This window comes from Cetorhinus maximus, chromosome 3 (assembly GCF_964194155.1).
Source record: "Cetorhinus maximus chromosome 3, sCetMax3.hap1.1, whole genome shotgun sequence".
In the NCBI taxonomy this organism is placed as follows: Eukaryota; Metazoa; Chordata; class Chondrichthyes; order Lamniformes; family Cetorhinidae; genus Cetorhinus; species Cetorhinus maximus.
This window is the reverse complement of record NC_135881.1, coordinates 165,370,638-165,398,114: the sequence shown is the minus strand read 5'-3', so window position 1 is coordinate 165,398,114 and position 27,477 is coordinate 165,370,638. Positions and strand designations below refer to the sequence as shown.

Sequence of the window (27,477 nt, the reverse complement as noted above, 5' to 3'; positions counted from 1 at the left end):
AACAGCCTTGCACTTTTGTCTCAAAATTTGTCTAGAAACTTTAAAGGATTGGGGTCTATATAAACAATTGTTTCTGATGAATTGTTTGCAACATAAATTTCAATATGCTGCAATGCTAACAGCAGGCCCAAAATGTCCTTTTCGATCATTGAATATCATTACCCAAAATAAATTAAACCCTTGCAATGGGAAGTTTTTCCATGGCTCCAATAATCACCTCACCGGTTTTCCACTTGCTCATTAAATTTACCTTTTACAATGGAATAGGTTTAGCATCTCCATGAACACCACTTATCACCTGCTCCTGCAATACTCCCTCTGAACAACAAACGTCACTATCCCACAACATTAAGGATCGACTAATTTTAAAACTTTAACATCTTTACCTACTCTACCCTGTGCATACAGAAAGGCTTTCCCTTCACACACAAAATCTTTAAACATTTCTGCAACCTGCTCCTCAGAATTCTCTTGGGTAAATTGTGAACGCATTCCCACTTCTTAACCTATCACTGATTCTTCCTGTTTTACCTGTACAGAAACCACTGGTTTATCCTGTGCCTGAACCTTAGAACCTACAGTACTTATACTTCCAGAACTTTTCTGTACCCTAATAATCCCAACAGATTTTCCCTGCAATTTCCAACACACAGGTTTTGTGTCCAACTTTATTACAATGAAAACACCTGAGCTTTCAAATGTCACTTCTACCCTCAGCACCTTCCTTTTTATTCTCAGAAAAAACTTCCTGCGAATTTCCACCTACTCCTTCTCTTCCCTGACTACCTACCTTCCTTTCACCTTCCCACTTTCTATCTTTCTCTGATTTAAAAGGGTGGCAAAAAAAAAGGTTTAGCTCTATGAACAAACTCATAGTCATCAGCTATGTCTGCTGCTTGCCTTACCGTTTTAACCCTCTGTTCCTCCACATGAGTTCTCACTACTGAAGGAATTGAATCTTTAAATTCTTCCAAAAGAATCACTTCTCTAAGAGGTGCATATGTTATCTCTATGTTTAATGCCCGTATCCACCAGTCAAAATTACTTTGTTTTACTCTTTCAAATTCAGAATTAGTTTGCCTAAATGTTCCTAAATTTTTGCCTGTTTGCCTTAGGAACTAACTCACATGCACTCAAAATAGACTTCTTTACCACATCATAGTTCACTGACATTTCTTTTGACAATGAAGAATAAACCTCATGTGCTCTACCCACCAACCTGGACTGCAACCAACAATGTCCAGTTTTCCAGTGGCCATTTAATCTGTTTAGCTATCTTCTCAAATGAAGTAAAGAATGCTTCAACATCTCTTTCTTCAAGCTTTGGAAAAGCTTGAATAAATTTAAACATCTCCCCATCGGGTTCTTATCTGGAAATAAGTCCTTCTGCACCTTCTGGTGTTTCTTTTTTAACTGCCAGCCGGTTAAGTTGGAATTCTCTCTTTTTCTCTTTCCTCCTTTTCTAACCTCTCCATTTCTAATTCCCTTTCCTGTTTTCTTTCTCTCTCCTGCCTTTCTGCCTGTTCCCTTTGGAATGCTCTTTCTCTTTCCTTTTCTTTTTCTTTCTCTGCCCTTTCTTTTTCTGTTGCCTCTAATTCCACTTTTTTCATTTGCAACTGAATTAGAGCCCATTCCAATGAATCACCCCTTGGAGAACTTGGTCTCTCAGGTAATCCTTCCAATTTCAAATGCTGTGCTATACCTTCAACTATGACTGATTTCCTTACCCCTGCTGGTAACTCTAAGTGTAACTTATCTGCCAACTCCATAAAGTTAGCTTTATTTGCCTTATGTAAACAAACCAAAATTATAACTTCAACTTCCAGACAAGTCTTAGCAACTTCCAAACCCATACTGCAGCCTCACCACTTAAAAACCTCTCACCAACTCCTGAATTCAAGTGTTTCTCGTACTCATAACTTTAAGATTCACCAACTCCAAACTAATCAAGCAATTTCAAATATATTAGATTTTAGAATGCCTTCCCGCTTACACATAACCTCATCTACTTTATACATGTTCCCCCCTTTTTAATGTAAATCCAATTGTTTCAATGTGTCTTTGGACTTTATCTTTCTAATCATGAAAATATTTCATAGTACCAATTTTACCAGTAATCTTTGGGGAAAATAAACACTGTTTCTTAACTTCTCCTGGCTAGGTGAAACATTTCACCCTCTCTTTTGAATTCAAGCTACACTGGTTTATTTAAAAATGCAAATGTTCCCTTTACAACCCACATTCTAAAACTTCACCCGTGTATCTATTTAGCATTTCAAACCTAGCTTCTCTTCTTACATCAAAGCCTTCAGACCAGCTGTCTCTAATTCAATTAAGTCCTACACACAGACGCAGACACAAATACATAGACACAGACCCCACTATTACTCTACGATAAATTCCAAATAACATTATGAAAATTACTATACCTTCCTAACACTACTGTCTTCTGTAGTAAATAAGCCCAAGGTATTATAAAATCATAATAACATGACATGGTGATCAATGGTGGTAAAACAGTTGGCAGCAAGATTAAGTACAGATATGACATGTTGAACAGTCTTAGATCATGCAACATGACATGTGAAGACCCTTGATCAGAGCACATTGAAAATGCAGCATGGTAATTGTAAAGAAAAACTTTACTTGAGCTCTAGCTTGGTGCTGTCTCTTCAAAGTGCTGGTGAGCAGATGGATCCCTCATGGTGAGATTGTGGCACATAGCCTGTCAGTTCCACGAGTGGGACAGCACATCAAGTGGACCAGTACCAGGTTAGCTCAATTGGGGAAGGCGAGTGACCAGGGTGTAGGCTGGACTGATAGGAGAGGCAAACAAAAAACCCCCAAAACAATCGTCATAAAATGGGCCAGAGAAGGTTGTGATTATAACTTGCGGCTCCAGGAGTTGCTGAACAAAAATTGAATAAAAAGCAAAGACACTGTAACTCTGTGGTGCGTTCCCGCCACAACTCATCTTTGTGGGAGAAGCTTCTGAAAAGCATGCAAAGTACAAGCCAATGGTGGCAGATCTACTAGAGTCTTGCCAAGGACACTTAAGAGGTGCAGACCAGTACCAGGTTAGCTCAATTGGGGAAGGCGAGTGACCAGGGTGTGGGCTGGACTGATAGGAGAGGCAAACAAAAAACCCCCAAAACAACCGTCATAAAATGGGCCAGAGAAGGTTGTGATTATAACTTGCGGCTCCAGGAGTTGCTGAACAAAAATTGAATAAAAAGCAAAGACACTGTAACTCTGTGGTGCGTTCCCGCCACAACTCATCTTTGTGGGAGAAGCTTCTGAAAAGCGTGCAAAGTACAAGCCAATGGTGGCAGATCTACTAGAGTCGCCAAGGACACTTAAGAGGTGCATGGGTTAATAAGAGGCAACAGCACAGATTTGTTAAAGGCAAAATGTGTTGACTAACCTGATTTGAGTTCTTTAAGTAATAGAGTTAACGAAGATAGTGCAGTAGATGTTTTATATATGAAATTTCAAAAAGGCATCTGATAAAGTCATACATTACATGCTTAATCAGAAAAGATATAGATGGGATTAAAGGGGTGATAATAACTTCTCCTTACAGCAGAGAAGGCCAAGATACAGATGTTTAAAATCATGAAAGGTTTAAATAAACTAAAGAGAAATTGTTTCTAATGGCTGAAGGGTCTTTGGCCAGAGGGCATAGATTTAAAGAGATTAGCAAAAGAACCAGAAGCTAAATGAATAAACTTTCTTTATGCTTTGAGTGATTATGGTTTGTGGAGACATGGACAAGGGCAGGAGAATGCAATTAATTGGACTGCTCTTCAAAAGAGCTGACACAGACTCGATGGCCAATTTTTTACCCACAGGGGGCAAGTCCTGACACTGGGACCAAATACGGGTCTAATTAAGGATGGAAGCTGGCTCTCCATGCTTCCTGTAGCCTCAGCAGAGCCACCAGAGAGGTGGCTGCTGTTAGGGCTTCACAAACAAGAGTATGCCTCCAATTTGAGGCACCTTCGCAAGGTAGTTGGAATTTTTTTCTTTGCTGCGGACAGGCAGGCAGGTGCTGGTGATGGGAGAGGTAACTCATCCAATGGCAGCAGGGCGAGGTTGCCTTTGCCCCGAGACCCCTCTTTGGCCCATGGAGTCGCCGAGTGCAATGGCCCCCTGGCCCAGGAAGTTGGTGGGAGGCGGGGGGATGGTGTAATCCTTGGTATATGAAGCTGATTTGGACTTGAACATATGGAACAAAACATGAAAAAATGCTGGTGTCACAAAAGCAGGTGGTTTGGCAAAGAGCAAGGAGGGCTGTGAAAAAATAGCTAGCAGAATGTGAAGACAGATGGGACAAGGATTTTAATGCAAATGCAAAATACATTTTGGGAAGTAAAAAAGAATGGGATTGCACACTCAATAAAAAGATCCTGAAAGTCACACATAAAAGGAGTGAGAATTAGTGGTTCAAACATCTAATTCCCCGAAAACGACAAGGCGAAAAAGGTCAATGTAATTTTTGGTTTTATAAATCAGAGTGGCTATTGACAACACAGCTACTATCATCACAAGTCAGGTTAGGGTTCTAAAAGCTTAGGGTGAGGGTTTAGGAATTAAGAGTTTTGGAGATATGTGGATTGTTAGTGCTGAGCATTGAGTGGCATCTGAGCTGACATCTGCACACCACATGTTGCCTGCAGAAACTGCTACTGGCAACTACTATAGAGGCTGGAGACACCAGGGCTATGACTGCTAAGAAGAGATTTATTAGACACTTAAATTTCTGAAGGGTTCTGATAGGCTGAATAGGAAAAACTAGGCCATTTGGCTGAGGAGAAAGTCAATTTAAAATGGTCACTAAAAGACCAAATAGAGGGGTTCGGAAAACTTCCCTTACATTGAATTTTAAAGAATAGAACACTCTGTCACAGGGAGTGGTTGAGGCAGAGGCCACTGCATCTTTTAATAGGATCATGAAGATCTATGCGGAGAGCATGTGGCAGAGAGATTGGTTTTAGACTGCTCTAGCAAAGAGCTAACATGAACAGAATGGGACCAATGGCCTATTTTGTATAAATATCTATGGTCCTGTGCTTTTATTTGCTGGCAATTTGGATTTCTTAGGGGTTCCAAACACAAGAATGTAGTATGTATGAAAGCCCTCAGGATTAATAAAGAAAAGCTGAACTATTTTTGTAAATCAACCTTGTTTATGCTTTGTTCAAAAAATACATAATGGTAGACTACAGAAATTTTCATTAGTATTATAGAGAACTGTTCAGAAGCAGATGGTTCTACATATCCACTTACATAGATAAAGACATAAAAAACAAGATTTCACAATGTAGTTATACTCATACTCAAGTAAAAATCCAATGTAGGAATTAACAAGAATGCAACAGTTAGTTGCCCAGATAATGCAGCAACTACATTTTGCAAAGACTACACAAGCCACATTATTCATGTTATGGCATCATAGAAATCACTTTCTAAAGCAATGAACCATATGAAAACCATATTCATATCAAAGTTTTGGAATACCACTGAATCCTAACTGCAAAGCTGTGTTTTGATAAGTGTAACTCTCAGTTCGAAGAAGACACTATCGTGCTCCATTTGAACTCAGTTGATAACTTTTCTGCGTTCATACAACAAAAGGAGGTAAATTTTAACTCACCCTAACCATTAACCATCTGTACATGGACATAAACTTTAGGATAAAATTATTTCAGGGCAGTAAAACATCCATTTAGTTCTTCAAAGCTGTCTTCCAAATTTAAAACCGCACAACTATGTGTAGCATTCCATGTAAAATACGCATTTGAAATAAACAAAAATGTTTTAGCAAAAACAAACTGACAAATAAAAGGTTTAAAACTAAGCCTAATGTGCAATTAACTGAGCAGTCCCTCACCATTGAGGTCAAATTTTATTTTAGTCCAAATCTTGTGAAGTATGCAGCTCACGTGTAGTTTTCAAAACAAAAGGTGAAATCATATCCTGCCTAGTGTACTTGCAAAGGAACTTTCCCCATTTACAGTTGCTCAGACTTTTCTCAAGTTGGCAAGATAGTGACAGCAATTAAGGTAAAGCCCAAGTGAAAAGCATGCCATTTCCCCAATGTGATTGTTCAGTTCTCTTCAGAAACATGCTAGCAATCAACTTATTAAATTGTAATTTGGATTTAACAGTTGCCCTCTGGCAGTAAAATGATATTTATACTATGTTCTAAGCAATTTCTGGAAATGGATTTCTGCCATCATGACAGTTAATAAAAGCAAGATCGTCAAATATGAAGAAACCCTACCTTTCAAAGCTTCAATTTTTTTCCTATCAAGAAAATAAAATAGATGTTAACATGCGCATGTTTCATTTAGAATTATTGCAATGTTCAAGTCAATTATTGAAAAATCAACAAGTAATCTTTTGTTGAACCGCTTTACTAGTTACAAAATATTTTGTCTTCATAGATTATTAAAAATGACTATAAACTAAAAATACAGCTTGTTAAATTTATGAAGGTGCAATTACATTCCCTACTTTTAATAGCAACAAATTGAACGTAACAAAATCAATGTTACAGATTAACAGTTGCTCTTCTCATCTAGTGAGGGAATATACTAAAAGGAGAAAACCAGGTCAAGATGGTGTCATTTTGACAATCCATAAAACATTGTGATTTCCATCTTTTATCTGTTCCAACAAGTGAAGAGCTGTTAAACACAGTCATGCCCTAATTTCTCAGTTTGGTGTGTTCTTATATTCCATATGACCCATGCTAATGCCACTTGGCTCCCCAAACCCAGGTCTCATGCAGTCAGCTACAAGCCAAACATAAAATTGGCAAGACCTGCTAATATTCATTGTCAGAAAGGTGTTTCACATAGCTCGGCAATTCAGTTAAAAGTAAATGTTATTTTGTGTGTAATTTTAAAATTAGTAGCCCTGATAATTTTTTGGAGAAGATGGTAATAGAAATAATTGCTTCATGGTGAATAGTGTTGCTTTGCAAAAAGAATGAACACTGAATAATTGTCCCATACTTTAATATTCATCATGAAAAATTCTATTGGAAGTTACAGATCTCTTTTTGGAAAAAGAACTTGGAACATGTATCATCACAATTTAGGGTGTTTTCTCAAATTTCTAAAATCAGTCTTTTGTTCCCACCAAAGAACATAATGGGAAAATTTCAAAGTTGGAACTCCATTTTCTGAACTCTGTCCTGTCACCAACTCACGATAAATGTGTTTCAAAAGTGGTACCCCATCTGGATCCTGGACACTTAACTCGCTGGGTTTTAAGACTGATACAATTCAAGCAGGTGAGAGCCAGATTCAAGTCTGTATGAGACTGAAGAAGTCTGGCAGCTATCAGTTTACGGTGGTTTACTATCAATGTAACATTTTCAGAAATGGTGAAAATGTTTATATCCCCTTCTCCTTTTCCTGTATCCTCAACTTCATTCACCATAACCCCATCAATATCACTGCATCCAATTATATACATGGCATTGTGAAATTCAATCCAAAGTTTCTAGACCATCGCCAACTTGCATTCATATAGTGCCTTTAACATTCCAACATGCTTCACCAGAACATTATCATGCAAAATTTGACACTGGTTCACATAAAGGGATATGAGGACAGCTGGTCCAAGTAGTAGGTTTTAAATAGTGTCTTAAAAGGCGCGAGAGAGGTAGGGAGGCCCAAGAGGTTTACAGACAGAATCTCAGAGTTACAGACTAGGCAGCTAAAGGCATGATGAGTGGTGAGGCAATGAAAATCAGAGATACACACAAGGCCAGAATTGGAGGATTTTAAAAATTCTTTCAGGGGATGCGGGCATCACTGGCTAGGCCAGCATTTATTGCCCATCCCTAGTTGCCCTTAAGGTGGTGGTGAGTTGCCTTCTTGAATGGCTGCAGCCCACGTGGTGTATGTACACCCTCAGTACTGTTAGGGAGAGAGTTTCAGGAGTTTGACCGAGTGACAGTGAAGGGACGTCAATATAGTTAACTTGCAGGTGGTGGTGTTCCCATGCATCTGCTGCCCTTGTCCTTCTAGGTGGTAGAGGTCACAGGTTTGGAAGGTGCTGTCGAAGGAGCCTTGGTGATTTGCTGCAGTGTACCTTGTAGATGGTAGACACTGCTGCCACTGAGAGTCAGCGATGGAGGGAGTGGATGTTTAAGGTGGTGAATGGGGTGTCTTGTCCTGGATGGTGTTGAGTGTTGTTGCAGCATTAGTAATGCAAAGATATCAGAGGGCTGCAGAGCCAGAGGAAGTTACAAAGGTAGGAAGAGATGAGGCCATGGAAGAATTGAATACTAGGAGAGAATTTTAAATTTGAAGTGTTATAAGACGGGGAGTCAATGTTGGTCAGTAAGTACCAGGGATGACGGATAGGATACAGAAAGCAGAATTTTGAATGAGCCAAAGTTTAGAGGGTGGAAGTCAGCCAGGGGAGTGTTGGAATAGTCAAGTCTGGAATTAACAAATGCACAGTCAAGGGTTCAGCAGCAGAAATGAGTTGGGGTGATATTACGAAGATGGAGGTGGGGTCAGAAGATCAACTCAGGATCAAATAGTACTCCAAAGTTGTAAAATGTCGGGTTCAGATGTAAAACAGTGGCCAGGGAGAGGGATAGATTGGGGGATAAGGAATGGAGTTTTGTACCATCAGAAAAAGAATACTAAGGGACACACACAGATTTTAGGAAATCTAGTACTTCTTGCAAAATGCCACATTCCAATTGCCCACCAAAAATCCCTTCCTGGTATCAATGCTAGCTGACATTGTAAACGGTTTGTTCTCCTCAGGTACAGGCCCCCCTCTATTTTAAAATTGTCACCATCACCCCTCCTCAAAAACCCACCTTTAATACATCTGTCCTTGCACACTACTCCCCAATTTCACTTTCCTCTCCAAAGCCGTTGAAAATCCTGTCAACTTCCCAAATCCATGTCCATCATTCCTGCAGCTCCTTGCTTGAATTGTGCCGATCAGGTTTCTACCCATCGGAGCACTGAAACGACCCCAACCACAAATGACATCCTCAGACTGCATTCGTGGTGAATTACTCTTTTGCGGCCTCTATCCTGTCTTCGACATGATCAACCACGCCACCATTCTCTTTCAATGTCTCTCCTTTGTTGCCCAACTAGGTGAGACTGTCCTCACTTGGTTCCCCTCTTACCTAATACAGCTACAGCATCTTGAACAATGGCTTCCACCCCCGCTCCTGTACAGTTATGTCTGGAGTTTGAGTATCAATGCTCAATCCCCTCTTCCTCTTTACCTACATGCTCCCCCAGACACCACCTGCAGAAACAGAGCCAGCTTCTATATACGCGCTGACAACACCCATTCTCATCCCTTGCAACATACTTGTCCTAACTCCACTGTCTGCGTTGCCTGTCTAGCATCCAGTCTTTAATGAGTTGCAGTCTCCTTCAGCTAAACATTAAGACTGAAGCTTTGGCCCCTACCACAAACTCCATATCCTTATACAACTTCTATCTTCTCCCCAGCCACCGTCTCAAGTTGATCCTGACAGTTGTTAACTTCAACTTACCCAAAGTTCTACTGCATATACTAAGTCCCACCTCACCCCTGTTCTCGTTGACCTATACTGACTCCTGGTCTCCTAAAGTCTCAAATTTAAAATTCTCATACTTGTGTTTAAATTGCTTCAAGACTTTTTTCCTTCTTATGTACATAACATCCTAAGCTGCCCTTCTCCAAACCCCTGCTTCCTTAGCACACCGTTAGTAGCCTTGCAGCCATTTAGGCCACATGTTCTTGAACTTCCTCCGAAGATTCTTCTGCCTCTCCACCTTTTAATCATTTAAGACCCTTCTTAAAACCCAAGCTTTTGGTCACCTCTCCTAATATTACCTTCTTTGATACAATATTTATTTTTTTCCCCTTTTGCATCTGTGAAGTTTATGCAAACACAAGTTGTTCTCAAGCTTATTCCTCTGCTAAGTCTGATCATCCACTAGGATGACACAAATTCCACGTTGATCTCAACAACTGCTTTAACCCCAGGCCCTATGTCCTTGTCCATTCATAGCCTGGACTGTGCCATATTCCCATGCTTCCTCTGATACAACAGCCACCATCATTCCCCTTACACTGGCAGCAGTGCAGTACAGGAAGAACTCCAAACTCTTTCTTTTCACAACAAATTGTCTCCTCCTAATACCTATATCCTCACTTCAAACACCAAATGAGACAAGCTGATGTTCTTTTTCATGTTTCCCTCATATTTCTCAGCTTCATGCAGCCCCTTGGTGACATCATCTAAAGGTACGGAGTTAGTTTTCACATGTACACTGATGACACCCAGCTCTACCCCACCACCACCTCTCTAGACTCCTCAGACTATTTAACTAATGCTGGATGAGCAGAAATGTCTTCCAATTAAATATTGGAAAGACTGAAGCCATTCTTTGCAGTCCCCGCTCCAAATTTCCTAACTACCGACTCCAGCCATCTCCCTGGCAACTTTGAGATTAATCTAGTCTGTTTGCAACTTTGCTGCCACATTTGATTGAGATGAGCTTCCAACCTCATATTCGTGTCATCTCTAAGACAGCCTATTTACACCTCTATAACATCACTCGTCTTCACCCCTGTCTCAACTCATCTGCTGCTAAAACCCTCATTTATGCCTCGGTTTCTTCTAGACTTGACTATTCCAATGCACTTCTGGCTGGTCTCTCACATCCTACGCTCCACAAACTTGAGGTCATCAAAAACTCTGCTGCCTGTGTCATAACTCGCAGCAAGTCCCCATCAGCCCTGTGCTCGCTGACCTAAATTGGCTCCCAGTCAAGCAAAGCCTTGATTTTAAAATTCTTATCCATGTTTTCAAATCCCTCCATGGCCTTGCCCCTTGCTATCTATGAAATCTCCTCCAACCCCATAACCTTCCAATATATCTATGCTCCTCTAATTCTGGCCCCTGTGCATTTCCAACCATAATCGCTCCACCACTGCTGGCTGTGCCTTCAGTTGCCTAAGCCCCAAGCTCAAATTTACTCCCTCCACCTCAGTGCCTCTCTATCTTGCTTTCCTCCTTTAAGGCATGTCTTAAAACCAATTCTTTGACCAAGCTTTTGATCATCTGTCCTATAATCTCCTTATGTGGCTCGGTGTCATACCTTGTTTCATAATGTTCCAGTGAAGCGCCTTGGGACTTTACGTTAAAGGTGTTATATAGATACAAGTTGCTCTTGTTTGAAATGGAGGACATCTACTCAACTATTTCCCTTTCAGGTCCCACCCCAGTCCCTTTGTCCAGGTCGTCCTCACTACCATCCTCATTCCCACCATAAATGAACGTATATCCTTCATAAAATCTACCACTTGTTCACATTCCAGCTGTTGATCCAATGCTCCCCCAACCCTAAATCAGCCCTATGATCATTGACATTACCAATCTCTTCCTATGAATTGAAATCACTGACATCGCTCCACCTTCAAGGATCCACCCTCACCCACCATGCCCCACTGCTTGCTGAGTCCCCCCTTACTGTATATTGTCTTATGAAGTGTACATAATGAATGTCATAGAGATGCAATTTGCTCTTGCTGAAATTAGACAACAAAGTCCTCTGATACCAAAGACACATGTTTAATTTACAAGCTTGAAAATTACTGAACCCAAATTATTAAGTAAAGGGCAAGAAGGGAAATTGATGGAACAATTTATCAGAAAAGGCCATTGAAAAGGAAGTATAAACCAGTTCAAGAGGTGACTAGATGCACTTATGAACAGCAAATGGATTAATGGATACTATGAAATAATTGGGTTGATCAAAAAATAACAGGGTTGTTACTATGGTCACTTGGTCACTATTCTTAATCCAAACTATGAAACACAGGCTGATAAAACATTATTTTTGTTCCAGGATAAAACAGCAGATAATTACTTTATTTTAAGACAAACCCAATATGTGTTAAAGCAATCACGCTGAAGTAACTACAACAATGTTTGGTCAATTGTTGATGCATTAGAGCAGAGAACAAAAGAAAAGAATTGGGAAAACAAAGAAAATCACATGATTGCCAGAATTCTTACTCCATGAAACCTTAAAATGTTCATCTTCCTGCAATCATATTTTTGCTAGAGGTGACTAAAATACTGGTAAAGTGCAGAGTAACCGGGCAATAATATATTTGTGTTAGTTACCTCTTTTCTTTCTTGTAGTTTTCCAATTGAAGGATCTGCAATTGCTTATAACGCTCAAGTTCATATTGTTCACAGATATCCTCCAAGTGATGTAAGTGACCCTCTAACTCTTCAAAATCTGCCTCCAATTGAGCTGCAATAAATGGAAAGTGTTCAAATATCTAAAACATACTGCTGTTGCTTTGAAAATAATTTAATAGTGAACTGTTCTAACATATAAGCATAATGGAGTCCAGCTTAACAGAATACTGCTTCAACAGAGGACTTAACTCAGAAATTTGGTGAGTGAGGGAAGAGGCACCATTCGGCTCTTTTACAAAACAAGGAGCGGTCCAAGTGAGGGACCGGGAAACAGAGACACCTGGCAGCAGTAGCATCGGCTGCAGATAAATCAGAGCAGAAATGGAGCGGACCTTTCACGGTGTTCACCAAAAAAAACAAGGAGTGATGTTAGAGAGCAGAGCAGATAAATGATTGGTGGATGATAGTTTAAGGTTATATTTTCTCTGTAAACTAGGGCAGTAGTTCATATGAGCACCGTTAAACAATAAATTGTGTCAAATTTACAGTTTAGCTAATTAATAAAATTGCAGTCAGGGTAAGTCTAACACTGGGTGAATCATTTAGACTACTAGCATAGAGCAGACCTAGGGGTATTAATTAAAATTAATACTTTTTATATGGTACTAGATACAAAAGAGGGAATAAAGAATTTTTTTCTTCGATCATGAATGGGCAGCTAAGATCCATTGCTTGCAATTCTTACAGCATGTGGGAACTTCAGGACACTTAATGCATCTTGGAATACCACATGTTTGGGAAGTGGAGGAACAGCACCTCATCTTCCGACTAGGTGCTTTAGCCTTCTGGACTGAATATTGAGTTCAACAACGTTAGATCATGAACTCTCTCCTCCATCCCCACCCCCTTTCCGATCCCTCTTTTTCCAATAATTTATGTATATTTTTCTTTTCCCATCTATTTCCATTATTTTTAAATGTATTTCCATCCATTGTTTTATCTCTACCTTATAGCCTATTTCAATCCCTTCCCCCCACCCCACCCCCATTAGGGCTATCTGTCCCTTGCTCGTCCTGCTTTCTATCCTTAATGTCACCATAGCACATTTCTTAGCTAATATCACCACCGTCAACAGCTCTTTGTCCTTTTGGCTATGACATCTTTTGGCAATCTCCACCTATCACTGGCCCTCTATCCAGCTCTACCTGTCCCATCCCCCCTTAAACCAGCTTATATTTCACCTCTTTTCTATTTTTCCTTAGTTCTGGTGAAGAGTCATACAGACTCGAAACGTTAACTGTATTCCTCTCCGCAGATGCTGAGTTTTTGTTTTTGTGTACGAAGTGTCTCCAGTTGCTTGAGCTTGAGCTCAGGGTTTCAAAGCTTGATGGGCAGCAGGAGCTACTATGGAATGTCAGGAGAATGAGTGTTTCCTGGATTATATGTCCAGGAGGTGGTCATTCCACAGGCAGAGAGGGTTCAGGATAGATGATGTGTGGCCATCTGAAAGAGTAGGAAGATGCAGGAGGTGCAGGAATTTTTGCAATCCGTGCCGCTCTCAAACCCATAATCAGCTTTGCAACACTTTGAAGGAGTGCAAAGGGGTTGCACAAGAGGGAACTGCAAAGGACATAAATGCAGTCATTGTAGAAGATTCCACAGATAGGGGACATACTGGGAATTCTGTATCCGTGATCATGAATCCCGCATGGTGTGTTGCCTCCCTGCTGCAAGCGTAAAGGGCATCATGGAGAGTGTGCAGAATATTCTGCAGGAGGGAGTGAGCCAGAAGTCATGGTGCACTTCGGTACCGATGACATGGAGAGAGCAGGTACTGAGACAGGAGGTGAGGTTTTCAGAGCTAGGAAGGAAGTTAAAAAATAGGACCTCAAAGCTAACCTCACAATTACTAACAATGCCATGTGCCAACAAGAAGAAGAAATAGAAAAATAGGGAGGATCAATGCATGGTTTCAGACATGTTACAGGACAAAGGGCTTCAGGTGCTTGGGGCATTTGGCACCAGTTCTGGGGCAGGAGGCACCTATTCAAAAGGTATGTTTTCAAGGATGTAACTAGCAGCATAGATAAAGTGGAACCAGAAGATGTAGTATACTTAGATTTCTAAAATGCATTCAATAAATTTCCACACAAAAGGCTAATACACAAGATAAGGGTTTGTGGAGATTGGGGTATCCGCAAGGAAAGAGGATTCGTTAACGGACAGGAAGCAGGGAGTGGTAATAAACAGGTCAATTTTAAGTTGGCAGGGTGTAACTGGTGGAATGGTGCAAGGATCAGTTCTAGGGGCTTTAGCTATTTACAATCTATATTAATAACTTAGATTAAGAAACAGAGTAATGTGTCTATATTTGTTGACAATACAAAGCTAGGTGGGAATGTAAGCTGTGAGAAGGATACAAAAGAGGCTGCAAAATGATATAGACAGGTTGAATGAATGAGCAACAAGGTGGTAAATGGAACAAAATGTGGGGAAGTGAGAGTTATTCGCTGCAGTAATAAGAATGGGAAAGGAAAATATTTTTTAGAAGGCGTAAAACTGGTAAATATCGATGTTCAGGGGGACTTGGGTGTACTCAGAAGGAACACAAAGTTAGCATGCAGGTACAACAAGCAATTAGGACGGCTAATAGCTTGTTGGCCTTTATTGCAAGGGGATTGGAGTACAAGAATAAGGAAGTCTCGGTACAATTGTGCTTTGGTGAGACCACACCTGCAGTATTGTGTGCAGTAGTGACCGACATATTTTATTTAATTATTCTTTATTTAAGGAAACATATACGCATTGGAGGCAATACAGCAAAGGTTGTCCTGTGATGAGGTGCTGAGTGAATTGGGCCTATACTCTCAGGATTTTAGAAGAATGAGGGATAATCTCATTGAAACATAAAAGATTCTGAAGGTGCTTGCCAGGGTAGACACAGAGGTGGATTCCCCTGGCTGGGGAATCTAGAAATGAGGGCATGGTCTCAGGATAAGAGGCCAATAATTTAGGCCTGAGATGAGGAGAAATTTCTTCACTCAAAGGGCTGTGAACCTTTGAAATTCTCCATCACTGAGTATAGTTAAGGCTGAGATAGACCGATTTTGGTCTTTCAGGGATTCAAGCGATGTGGGGAGTGGGCAGGGAAGTGAGTTGAGGTCAATCATCAGCCATGATCATGTTGAGTGGTGAAGCAGCTTGAGGGGCAGTATGGTTTACTCCTGCTCCTATTTCTTAGGTTATGTTTTTAAATAGTAAAGACTGGCACTTAATATTCAAGGATACAAAATACTCAGAGGAGACAGGGAAGGAGAAAAGGTACTGATGTGATGTTGGAGAGAGAGAATGTCCTTGAAGGGGCAGAAATATAATCCATTTGGTGAGAATCGAGAAACAACAAGGATATGATCACGTTACTGGGTGCGTGTGTTACATGAGAAAGCGAGAGAGGGCAGGTGCTTGCACGCCAGACAGAGCGAGTGAGAGACACAGAGGGAGATTCAGAGAATGAAACATACAGAAGCAAATCTGCAAAGAAATCATAGTCATTTGCAAGAATTATAGAGTGGTGCAATTGGGGACTATAATTACCTTAATATCAATTGGGATGATGTTAAAGCAAAAGAGTAAAGGAGGAGGAAGAACTTCCATGCTCAGGAGAACTTCCTTGACCAGCATGTTCTCAGTCCAACTGAAGGAGGCATTGCTGGATCTGGTTAGGGGAATGAGGTGGGTTAAGTGAGCCAAGCGTCTGTGGGGGAACACTTGGGTAAGAGTAATCATCATATCATCAGGTCTAGATTAACAATGGAGAAGAGAAAGAATCAATCTAAATTAGAAATTCTAAATTGGGAGGGGTCTAACTTCAATGGGATGAGTGGGGATCTAGTCAGGGAAAAATGAAGCCAAAGACGGATAGGAAAATCTCTAACGGTGGGTGATCTTTGAGGAGGAGATGCTTCAGGTACAGGCCAAGTACATTCCAACAAGTGTGAAATGGTACCCATCCACACAAACTACAAAGGCCATTTGTTTCCAAGACAGTGCGTCAACAATCTTTCTTTACAAGAACAATCCCACAGTGGAACAAGCTGTCAAAGGAGTCACAGCACAATCACTTGAAATCTCCAAGACCCATTTTTAGATCATTTCCATTTATAAGCTTTTCATTATCATGATTGCCATATTAGCAGGTTATGTCTGGTTCAGCTCATGCTAACTACATTCATAAGTGTTGGCGGAACACGGATGATAGTTTGTAATGCCAACAGAACCAAAGCAGAAGCAGAAAGGTAATGGAATCAAAGTTAGGCTGCTCCTTGGAGATTGAGGGAGTTAAAGAATAGGATGTAATGATTAAAAAAAAGAGGGTGTATGATGTATGCGAATTCTTCAAACAAGAGCCAGGCCAAATAGAATAAGTTGAGAGGGGTAGTGAAGAGGAAAATATGCCTGGCAGCGGAAGAATATGAGAATAAAATGGCAGTTAGCATAAAAGGGAACCCAAAAATCATCTACCTGCATGTAAATAGTAAATGGGTAGTAAGGGGTGGGGTGGAGCCCATTAGGAACAGAGGGTGCCATGTGTTTTGTGGCATGGGACATGGCTAGAATACTTAACAAAAGGAAAAGTGGAATCTGACAAAATATCAGAAGAAGTGGGGTTGGTAGAGGTAATGGATGAGGTGTAAGTTGAGAGACAGGAGGTACTGGAAAGGCTGGCAATGCTTACAGTGGATAAATCACTTGGGTCCAGATGACTTGCATCCCAGGTTGCTAAAGAAAGTGGGTGTGGAGATAGCAAAAGGACTTGCCATCATTTCCCAATCTTTCCTAGCAACAATGGGGTGAGAGGAGGGTGTTAGAGGATTGGAGAATGACAAATGTAACACCCTTATTCAAGATAACAAGATAAGGGTATATTGGAAACAAAAACAGAATTACCTGGAAAAACTCAGCAGGTCTGGCAGCATCGGCGGAGAAGAAAAGAGTTGACGTTTCGAGTCCTCATGACCCTTCAGGGTTCTGCTGAAGGGTCATGAGGACTCGAAACGTCAACTCTTTTCTTCTCCGCCGACGCTGCCAGACCTGCTGAGTTTTTCCAGGTAATTCTGTTTTTGTTTTGCATTTCCAGCATCCGCAGTAGTTTTTTGTTTTTATAAGGGTATATTGGATTGTTCTAACAACTACAGGCCAGTTAGTTTAGTATCAGTGATGGGTAATCAGGGGAAAAAATCAACAGGCATTTGGACAAGTTTGAGTTAATTAAGAATAGCCAGCACGGGTTTGTAAAAGGTAGATTGTGCTTGACTAATCAAATTGAACTTTTTGATGAAGTAACAGAGAAAGTTAATGAAGGGTTTGTGCATATGGATTTTAAAATATGTTTGACATAGTGCCACATAAAAGGCTGGTTAACAAAATTGAGGCCCGTGGAATAGGAGGATCAATGTCAGCTTGGATAAAAAAATTATTTTAAGTTGAGATAACAGCGAGTTATGATAAATGGTTGTTTTTCGGAGTGCAGGATTGTAGACAGTGATGAACCCCAAGAGTCAGTGCTTGGCAGCTGCTTTACGTGATAAATATATATATATATATATATATATATTATATATAAAAATAAATGATTTGAATATTGGGATACAGAGTAAAATTTCAAAATTTACCAATGATACCAAACTTGGAGCTCTGGCCAACAGTGAGGATAATACTAATCAACTGCAACAAGATATAGATAGCAGAATGGGCAGACAAGTACCAGATGGAATTTAATCCAGAGAAGTGCAAGGTGATGCACTTTGGCAGAAGGGGTGGGGGGGGGGGGTGGTGGTGGGGATTCTGTGCATAAATCTTTGAAGATGGCAGGGCATATTGAGAGCAACTAGCAAAGCATATCGGATCTGAGCATGAGAAATAGAGGTATGAGTACAAAAGCAGGGAAGTTATGCTCAATTTTTTAAAGCTCTGGTTAGGCCACAATTAAAGTAACACATCTATCTCTGGTCACCACACTTTAGAAAGGGTGCAAGGGTCCTTGAGAGGGTGCGGAGAAAATTTGCTAGAATGGTTCCAGGGATGAGGGATTTTAGGTAGAGACTGGAGAAGCTGGGGTTGCTTTCCTTGGAGTGAAGGAGATTGAGGGGAGAGCTGACAGAGGTGTACAAGATTATGGCAGGTTTAGATAAGGTAGACAAAGAAATGCTGGTCCCCTTAGCTGATGCACAAGGACGAGGGGACACAAATTGAAGGTTGTGGGCAGGAGGGATGGGTGGAAGAACTGTTTTTATACAATGAGTGATAATGACCTGGAACTCGCTGCCTACAAGGGTAGTGGAAGCAACGACGACGAATAATTTCAAAAGGAAACTGGATGGGCACTTGAGGGGAATAAACTTACAGGGCTACAGGGATAGAGCAGGGAATGGGGCAGATTGGATTGCTCTACAGAGTCGGCAAGGACACAATGGACTGAATGGCCTCCTGTATTGTACTGACTTTATAGTTCTACATATGCAGTATAGTAAGCATGTACAGTCACACACATTCACATTAAATGAATAACTTATTTTACTTATACACTGATAATTTACTTACTATAAGTTCATGGAGTATGATTACTTTCACACATCAAAAAAAGTTAGCATAGAAGCCAGCTGCCTTCCTTCTTGTTATACTGTTTCTTTTAATGAAAAGGAAGTTCAATTGTCAGAATTACCGTACAAATATAAAATGCTATTAAGCCTCGGGCGTGTACAAGTGTTTGTGTTCTTTCCACAAACTGATGCTGAAAAAGTGTTTTCAAAACATGCCAATTCTTTCATGCAATGTTTTTGAATTGTATCATTAATCCATATCTCTCAGCAAAAAAAAAGTAATTGTAAGAACATTATGTTCTGGCCTGAGAGATAATATCAGTAATTAAATGAAACATTCAGCAATAAATAAATTTGCAATAAGAAAATCGATATTGAAAGCAGCTATGAAACCAAGTTAAATAAATAGAAAAGAGCTCTAGTAACAAACAAGACAATTACAGTCGAAAATCCTGATATCTTAAGTCCATTTTATCAAAATGAAGTTGGATAATAAAGTACAATTTTATTTATTTACCATAGAGAAGCTTTAAAAACACTATTAGATTAGCATTACAGCAGCCCAAATTATTCCCAAGGTGCAAATCAGGAAGACTATTCAACCCAGTTAGTTCATTCTACCTCAGGAATCTATTGTTTCCTACACCATTACAGAATCTAACTATTCCATAAATGACCCCAATTTGTGCCTCTACTCCCTTAACCAGGAGAATATTCATGGTCACTCTTTATAATACGCTTTTGACATCAGTACTGAACTTTCCTTTTACCAACCTGTAGCGATCTTTGCTCATTTTGTATCAGTGCTCTGAATTTGTTTTTTCTATTTTAGTTAGTATCTTATATGCCAAGATTTCCCCTCTCAACTGCTTTCAAGACTAAGTATTCAGGCTTTTGCAATCTTAGTCTTCTGATACTGAAAAGTTACATACTGTCATATGTAAATTTTGCCTAGTTTTTCTGTGGTTGCTTGTATGCTTCACCAGACTCAACTGCTTTTATCACCTATCAATCTGCATATTTCTGAATCCATACTATTTATGCAACAAAACCTATCTATAGAGCGTCTTTAATATAATAAAGCACCCCAAGGTGCTTCACAGGAGCATTATAAAACAAAGTATGGCACCAAACCATGTGAAGAGATATATGATGAGGTCCTAACTTTGGTGGAGTGGCAATTGAGTCGGATTGCCATTCCACTCGAAATTACTTAGCTGGAAATCCATGTGATCCTATCTCGTCTGACCTTCTGACTCAGGCCAAGTGAGATCTGTGTCGTTCAGCGCGGTCCTGGGGCCTAGAGTCAAATGCAGCTCAGTTGCAGGTAAGTAAGCCACGCTCCCTTTTAATGGCACTAAGGTGGGTTGGGCCAGGAGGGTGGGGTTGGTGGTTGTTAGTGGGGTGCTGGGGGAGTCTAGTTGGTGGAGTCTACTACCACAGTTACCTAGATACTAGAAGTGGTTTTAATTCTTCTAACTTTTTCTGGGTAACTATTGCTGTAACAAGGTCTGAACCATCTGTAGTTTACTGTTTAAAAATCACATTTTCGGATGGTTCCCAGGCAAGGCAACTGCCCAGAAGAAGTTTGAACTTCTTGGGCAATTGGCATGCAATCCTTACGTGGGAATTTCTGGGGTGGGGGGGGTTTCTCCAGCACATCTTTGGTAACCCCGCCCCAGAAACAGTGCCTTGGAGCTCGGAAGTTACAGCCCATAAATTAGATGACCAAAGGCTAGTTCAATGAGCTAGCTTTTAAGGAGTGTCGCAAAATAGAAAAGTGAGGCACAGGCGCAGATGGATGCGGGGGGCACTCCAGAGGTTGGGATTGAGACAATTAAACGCACAGTCAGCAACAGTGGAGCAACTAGTGCATTGAAATAGTCAAGTCTAGAGATAATAAAGATATGAATGAGGGTTTCAGCAGCAGATGAATTGAGGCAGGGGCAAAGTTAGGAGGTGGAAATAGGTAGTCTTAGTGACAGTTAAAATTGTGGTCAGATGTTCATCACAGGGTCAAGTATGACAACAAGGTTGTGAGCATACTGGTTTAGTCTCCAATTATTACCAGGGAGAGGGATGGAGTCGGTAGCTAGGGAACAAAGTGTGGAGCGGGGACTGAAAAAAATTGTTTCAGTAGAGATAGGTGATGGTGAAGTAGAGCTGGGTGTTGTTGGCGTACATGTCAAAGTTAACGCTGTATTTTCAGATGACGTCACCGAAGGACAGAATCTTAATCATAAATATAAGGGACCAGGGGGAGATTCAGAGGCAATGGTACAGGAGCAGGAAAAGAAGCCATTGTAAGTGATGCAATGATATAAAGTGGCTACGATTAGAAATGTAAGAATGGAACTAAATGAGAATAGTTCCATTCAGCTGGACGACACTGGAGCGACGTTGGCAGAGGGTGGTGTGGTCAACCGTATCAAAGGCTTCAGACAGGTCAAGAAGGACAGTAGGATATCATTTGTGACTTTGATGATAACTGTTCTGGTACTGTGGCAGGGGCAAAAACCTGATACACATGTAGAATGGCAATTAAGTGTTTCTTGCACAAATAGAACAGTACCTCAGTTTGAGGCATCATCACCTTTAGACAAGAGGCAAAGAGATATTAATTTTTTTCCAGCCCAGTTCAGCCTGTAGGGCTTTAAACTGAAATATTCCCTTAAAGGAGAGGTATGGGCAGAGACCAAGAATTTCCAGTATTACTCCCTTCTAAAAACTGCTGTTGAAATATCATTTTAATTTTAGGACTCAGCATACAAACTTTTGGCATCAGGTCCTTCGCAAAGCATCTTTGCAGGTGCAATATATAACAAACAGCTTAATGATGAGAGTAAAACTACCTGTAAACAGTGTTGCATTGAAGCTCTTACTTTTAAAAACTACAAAGTTTAACACCGGGAACTTGCCGAAATGCAATATAACTTCCAGTGATTAAAAAAAATAAATTTGTGGACGTAACATATCTAGGGAATATTCCACATAGCCAGGCTGATGCCAGTGTTGTAGCTGTACTGGAACAGCCTGGTTTGGGGCACGGCTAGTTCTGGAGTACAAGTCGCCAGTACTATTGTCGGAATATTGTCAGGGCCCATAACCTTTGCAGTATCCAGTGCCTTCAGCAGTTTCTTGATATCACATGAAATGAATTGGCTGAAGACTGGCATCTGTGATGCTAAGGGCCTCAGGAGGAGGCAGAGATGGATCATCCACTCGACACTTCTGGTTGAAGATGCAAATACCACAGCCATGTCTTTTGCACTGATGTGCTGGGCTTCCCCATCATCGAGGATGGAGATATTTGTGAAGCTTCCCCCTCCAGTTACTTGTTTAATTGTCCACCACCATTCACGACTGGGTGTGGCAGAACTGGAGAGTTTTGATCTGATCTGTTGGTTGTGGGAAGCGCTTGGTTCTATTGCATGCTGCTTCCGCTTTGTAGCTTCACCAGGTTGACACCTCATTTTTAGGTATGCCTGGTGCTGCTCCTGGCATGCCCTCTTGCACTTGTCATTGAACCAGGGTTGGTGGCAATGGAGGAGTGGGAAATCTGCTGGGCCATGAGGTTACAGATTGCTGTTGAATACAATTCTGCTGCTGCTGATGGCCCATAGCACCTCATGGATGTCCAGTTTTGAGTTGCTAGATGTGTTCTAACTCTATCCCATTTAGCACAGTGGTAGTGCCCCACAACACAATGGAGAGCATCTTTAATGTGAAGACAGGACTTCATCTGCACAAGGACCGTGCGGCAGTCACTCCAACCAATAAGGCATGGACAGATACATCTGCGACAGGTAGATTGGTGAGGACGAAGTCAAGTAGGCTTTTTCCTCTTGTGGTTCCACCACCACCTGCTGCAGACCCAGTCTAGCAACTACGTCCTTCAAGAGTTGGCCAGCTTAGTCAGCAGTGGTGCTGCTGAGCCACTTTGGTAATGGACATTGAAGTCCCTCACCCCGAGTATATTCTGTGCCCTTGCCACCCTCTGTGATTCTTCAAAGTGGTGTTCAATATGGAGGAGTACTGATTCCTCAGCTGAGGGGTGGAGGGGGGCTGGGGAGTGGACAGTAGGTTGTAACCAGTAGGAGGTTTCTTTGCCCATGTTTGGCTTAATGCCATGAGACTTCATGGGGTCCAGAGTCAATGTTGAGGACTCCCAGGGCAACTCCCTCCCAACCGTATACCACTGTGCTGCCTCCTCTGCTGGGTCTGTCCTGCTGGTGGAAGTCTTACCAGCCACAAAGTGATGTGTTTGCTCAATGATTAACATATACTGTAGAAGTTTCATCATTGGAAAGAAGAACATGCCGAGAGTGGACCATAGAAACAAAATGATCAGAACTGTCATACAGCAACCTGTCAACGTTTTTCCCGGAGGGTCAGTGGAGCAAATTAAAAATACATGGGTGATAATGTTCTTTTAACTTTAAGTATATATTTGATATATATTCCTTATCATTGTGCAGCATTTTTGTCTGGTGAGTCACTAAGATGCACTTATCGCAAAGGATTTTTTCTGAATTCCTAACAACTCCAACTGGCTTCCTTGCACTCAAATTATTACAGACAATTTTTTTTTTTACAAAAAAAACTTCTAAAATTACAGCAATAAGTCACAGCCAGATAACCACATTGTCCACAGGTACAGCTTTAAATCGTCTGGCTTTGCTCTGTGCTACTTATCAAATTAAAATTCCATAAGATTACATTATAAATCCCAAAACCTTGCTACATTTACAGCAAGGCAAATGAAACATTGCAATGCGTATGTACCTAACTCATTTATCCACATACTCAAAGATTCACTGCGAGAAGCATATGTAGGTTGTCATTTAAATTTAGATTTAACTATAACGGTAATTTAGAACTTTACAATACAAAAGGTAATTTGGTCCATCACATTTGTGTTAACTCCAAGGATTTAATTCCATTCTCTTGTTCTTTCCCCATACCCTTTAAACTCATAATAATTGCACAATAAGATGACCCAGTATCAATTTAAGTAAAGCAACCACAGGATTGGATATAAAATCCCAGCACTGATGCATATCTAAACTCTATTAATGGGTGAGGGAGAATCAGTCACTGAAAGCTCACTTCATGCTGACATATCACAGAACATTCTCAGAAACAATTTCAAATTCCTAATTGCAGCACCACAAATGTTCAAATACACTTAACCTGAACATTAACCATACAAGACTGAATCCTAACACAATTCACTTGTACCTTTTCCAATTTAATAGTCTTTATTCACTGCTCATGGTGCAGCCTCTTTTAATCAAACAAAATTTGACACTGAGTCATAGAGGGAGGTACTGGAGATGATGATGGAAGACATAGATTTTTAAGGAGTTCTTGAAGGAGCAGAGGGGAGAAGCAGCAGAGAGGTTTAGGGAAGGAATTCCAGCATTTAGGGTTTTGGCAGCTGAAGGTACGACCACCAATGGTGGAGCAATTAAAATTAAGGATACTTTAAAGGCTAGAATTGGAGTGCAGAGATCTTGCAGGGCTGTAGGGCTGGGGGAAGCTGTAGAGATAGGGAGGGGCAAAGCAAAGAGGGGTGTGAAAACAAGCTTGAGAATTTTTGAGACAATGCTTAACTGTAGCCAATATAGATCAGCGAGCACAGAGTTACAGTCAAACAGGACTTGGAGAGAGGACACAGGCAGCAGAGTTTTGGATGGCCTTAAGTTTGGGAAGGGTAAAATGTGGGAGGTCAACCAGAAGTGTTTTGGGAATAGTCAAATCTAGCATTTTAAAAAAAAGAGAATTTCAGGAGCAGATGAGTTGAGGCAGGGCTGGAGTCAGGCAATGTTACAGAGGTAGAAATAGGCAGTCTTAGTGATCGGTTAGGAAGCTTATTTCAGGGTCAGATTCAAATCATGTCTGCGAACGGTCTGGTTCATCCTCAGGCAGTTGTCAGGGAGAGGGATTGAGTCAGTGGCTAGAGAATGGAGTTCGTGGCAGGGATTGAAAACAATGGCCATGGTACCAAAAAGCTAGATTCTTGGGGCATACCAGAAGGAACAGTGCTGCAACTCGACTAAGTTGCTGCAGCAATGCGAGTAAAGTTGATGCAATAGTTCTCAAGTTGGAGATGTCAACGGTCATCTTCTATGAATACATTACTTTGGAAGTATTACCACACGAATACTTTTATCAACTCCCAAATGACATGGGGGCACCAATATTGTAGGCATTTTTAGATGAAAAATGTTCACATATTTAGATTCTAATTTTCAATTGTTGCATTATCACTCTCAAGAAATAAAGCTGATCTATTCTGAAATGCCTTGGGCAAAATTTGCTTATGCTTTGAACAGCATTTAGTTGAATAATAAACAGAGTTGAGCCAGTGGTTGCTCTGCTCAGAAAGTCAATTCCATAAGTTTACACTTTCTTCAAGGGGTAATGCAATAATGGCCTCCATCCACTCATTGTCAAATTGAAAGCTCCAGGGTTTCATTTATACTGCACAGTATTGTGTTAAGCAACTTGCACCAACACCAAATTTGGTACAAGTCTGAAGTTGGGAGCGAATCTGACTAATGATGCAAAGTGAAACTCCACGAGGGGAAAAGAGTCGCCAAACTCCATTCGATACTGTATAAAGTGTTAATCTAGCGCAGTGTTATTTACAAAATGCTCAGAGGATCTGTTGGACCCTTGTATATTTTTAAATCTACCTCATCTTAATGTAAATGAGGAACGTCTCCTCCCCATCTAAACATTTAAACTTCTGGCAGAGAGACCAACACATGCTTTTAGCCAAAACAAAAACAGAATTACCTGGAAAAACTCAGCAGGTCTGGCAGCATCGGTGGAGAAGAAATCAGTTAACGTTTCGAGCCTTCATGGCCCTTCGGCAGAACTGAAGCATTGTTAGGAGAAAGGAGAAATATAAGCTGGTTTAAGGTTGGGGGGGGGGGGGGAAGAGAGAAGTTGAGGGTGTGGTGATTGTGGAGATAAGCAAGCCGTGATAGGAGCAGATAATCAAAAGATGTCACAGACAAAAGGATCAAAGAGGTGTTGAAGGTGGTGATATTTGTCTAAGAAAAGTGCTAATTAAGAATGGAAGACAGGACATTCAAAGTACAGCTCTAGTGGGGGTGGGGTGGAAAAGACTAACAAGGTTTTAGTTTTAGATTTAAAAATAATGGAAATAGGTGGGGAAAGAAGAATCTATATAAATTATTGAAAAAAAAAGGGTGGGGGGGGGGGGAGAAACGGGGTGGGGATGGGGGGAGGGGGAAGTTTAAGATCTAAAGTTGTTGAATTCAATATTCAGCCCGGAAGGCTGTAAAGTGCCTAGTCGGAAGATGAGGTGCTGTTTCTCCAGTTTGCGTTGGGCTTCACTGGAACAATGCAGCAAGCCAAGGACAGACATGTGGGCAAGAGAACAGGGTGGAGTGTTAAAATGGCAAGCGACAGGGAGGTTTGGGTCTTTCTTGCGGACAGACCGCAGATGTTCCGCAAAACGGTCGCCCAGTTTGCCAGGCTGGCGAAGTGTTCTCTCATAAACAGGGCAGTTAAAGCTCGCATAATATAAACAAGTCTCTACGGGGCTGTAATTTGACTTGCATTTCCCATGATAGCTCACAGAACTAAAGCTTTTCTACTAATCTTGATTAGCTTTACTGTCGTTTTTATGACTATTGTTTACTTTTCAGGACATTTCTGTCAAAGAGCTATTCACTCATGAAGAATCAGAAGTTCCTGGAGGCATTATTATTTTCATGTGCAGCCAGGCTCTTCAATCATCCTTCCTTTCTTAAAATGATATTGTCATTCTTGTACTAAAGGATATTTGCATGTTGAAGAGTGGAATGGCGGAATTTATGAAACTGCTCTAAAACATCAGATTTCCACGTTTTCATCCTTGTTCTAATATGCTACCTTGCTTGCTTCAATTCCAATAACCACTCCCTATTCTTTTTATAATGGTTACAGCTTTCCATCATATATCTTGTAGTGGTTTCTTGAGATTTGTTTCTCATGTCCAAATTGTAGCATTCCCTCAGTTATTTATTTTGTTGTCTGTTAAATCCAATTATAGTCCAGCAGTTTAAAAACACTTTGTACAATACTCATTCTAAAGAGTTATCCAATGCCATTCAGGCGTATGCAAATAATTGTTCATATTTAGCAAGATTCTTCTTTTTAGCACACAAGCACATACAATTTGATTTAATAAAATTCTAGTTTTAAAAAAAAGGTGTTGGACTAGAGAACATTTCATTCAAACCTTAAAATGTTGATCTGAATCAAAGGCAGATTAAACTGCTATTAATAAAAAGGAAAACAGTAACATTGTACAACAAAATATTTTTCACTTGATGTGGTTTGCAAATTTGTAAATCAAAAGAGACTGCTCTATGTTGTATTGCCTTCAGGCTGGTACAATGGGTATACAGAAAAGTAACATGCTCATTCTTCACTCTGGAAAGGCTGCAGTGCCAGAGGAAAACAAATCCTGTAGTGTCTGAAAGGCACCCATGCAGACACACTCAACATCTATGCGCTTACTGAAAGGAGTAATATTTTGTTATGTCCAAGAATAGGACAGAAACCTCCAACTGATTTCTGAGATTTGGTTATATGCAGTGAATAACTTTCAAAAGGACCATAACTAATCACACATACAAAGTATATACAACTACAACC

General features: G+C 40.7%; 1 protein-coding gene across 3 annotated transcripts in view; it reads right to left on the bottom strand.

Annotated features, from left to right (window-relative positions):
* The window catches only part of dtnbp1a (dystrobrevin binding protein 1a), a 221,064-nt gene that overhangs the window by 104,694 nt on the left and 88,893 nt on the right, over window positions 1-27,477 (bottom strand). For 2 of the 3 annotated variants that reach the window (XM_078539223.1, XM_078539224.1), the window contains exons 6-7: window positions 12,179-12,311; window positions 6,287-6,309 (exon numbers count right to left, since the gene is read on the bottom strand). The exons of the other annotated variant lie outside the window; for it this stretch is intronic. In XM_078539223.1, the coding sequence (XP_078395349.1) occupies window positions 6,287-6,309; window positions 12,179-12,311 (156 nt within the window). The remainder of the gene's footprint in view (window positions 1-6,286; window positions 6,310-12,178; window positions 12,312-27,477) is intronic. 3 annotated transcript variants of the gene reach the window in all.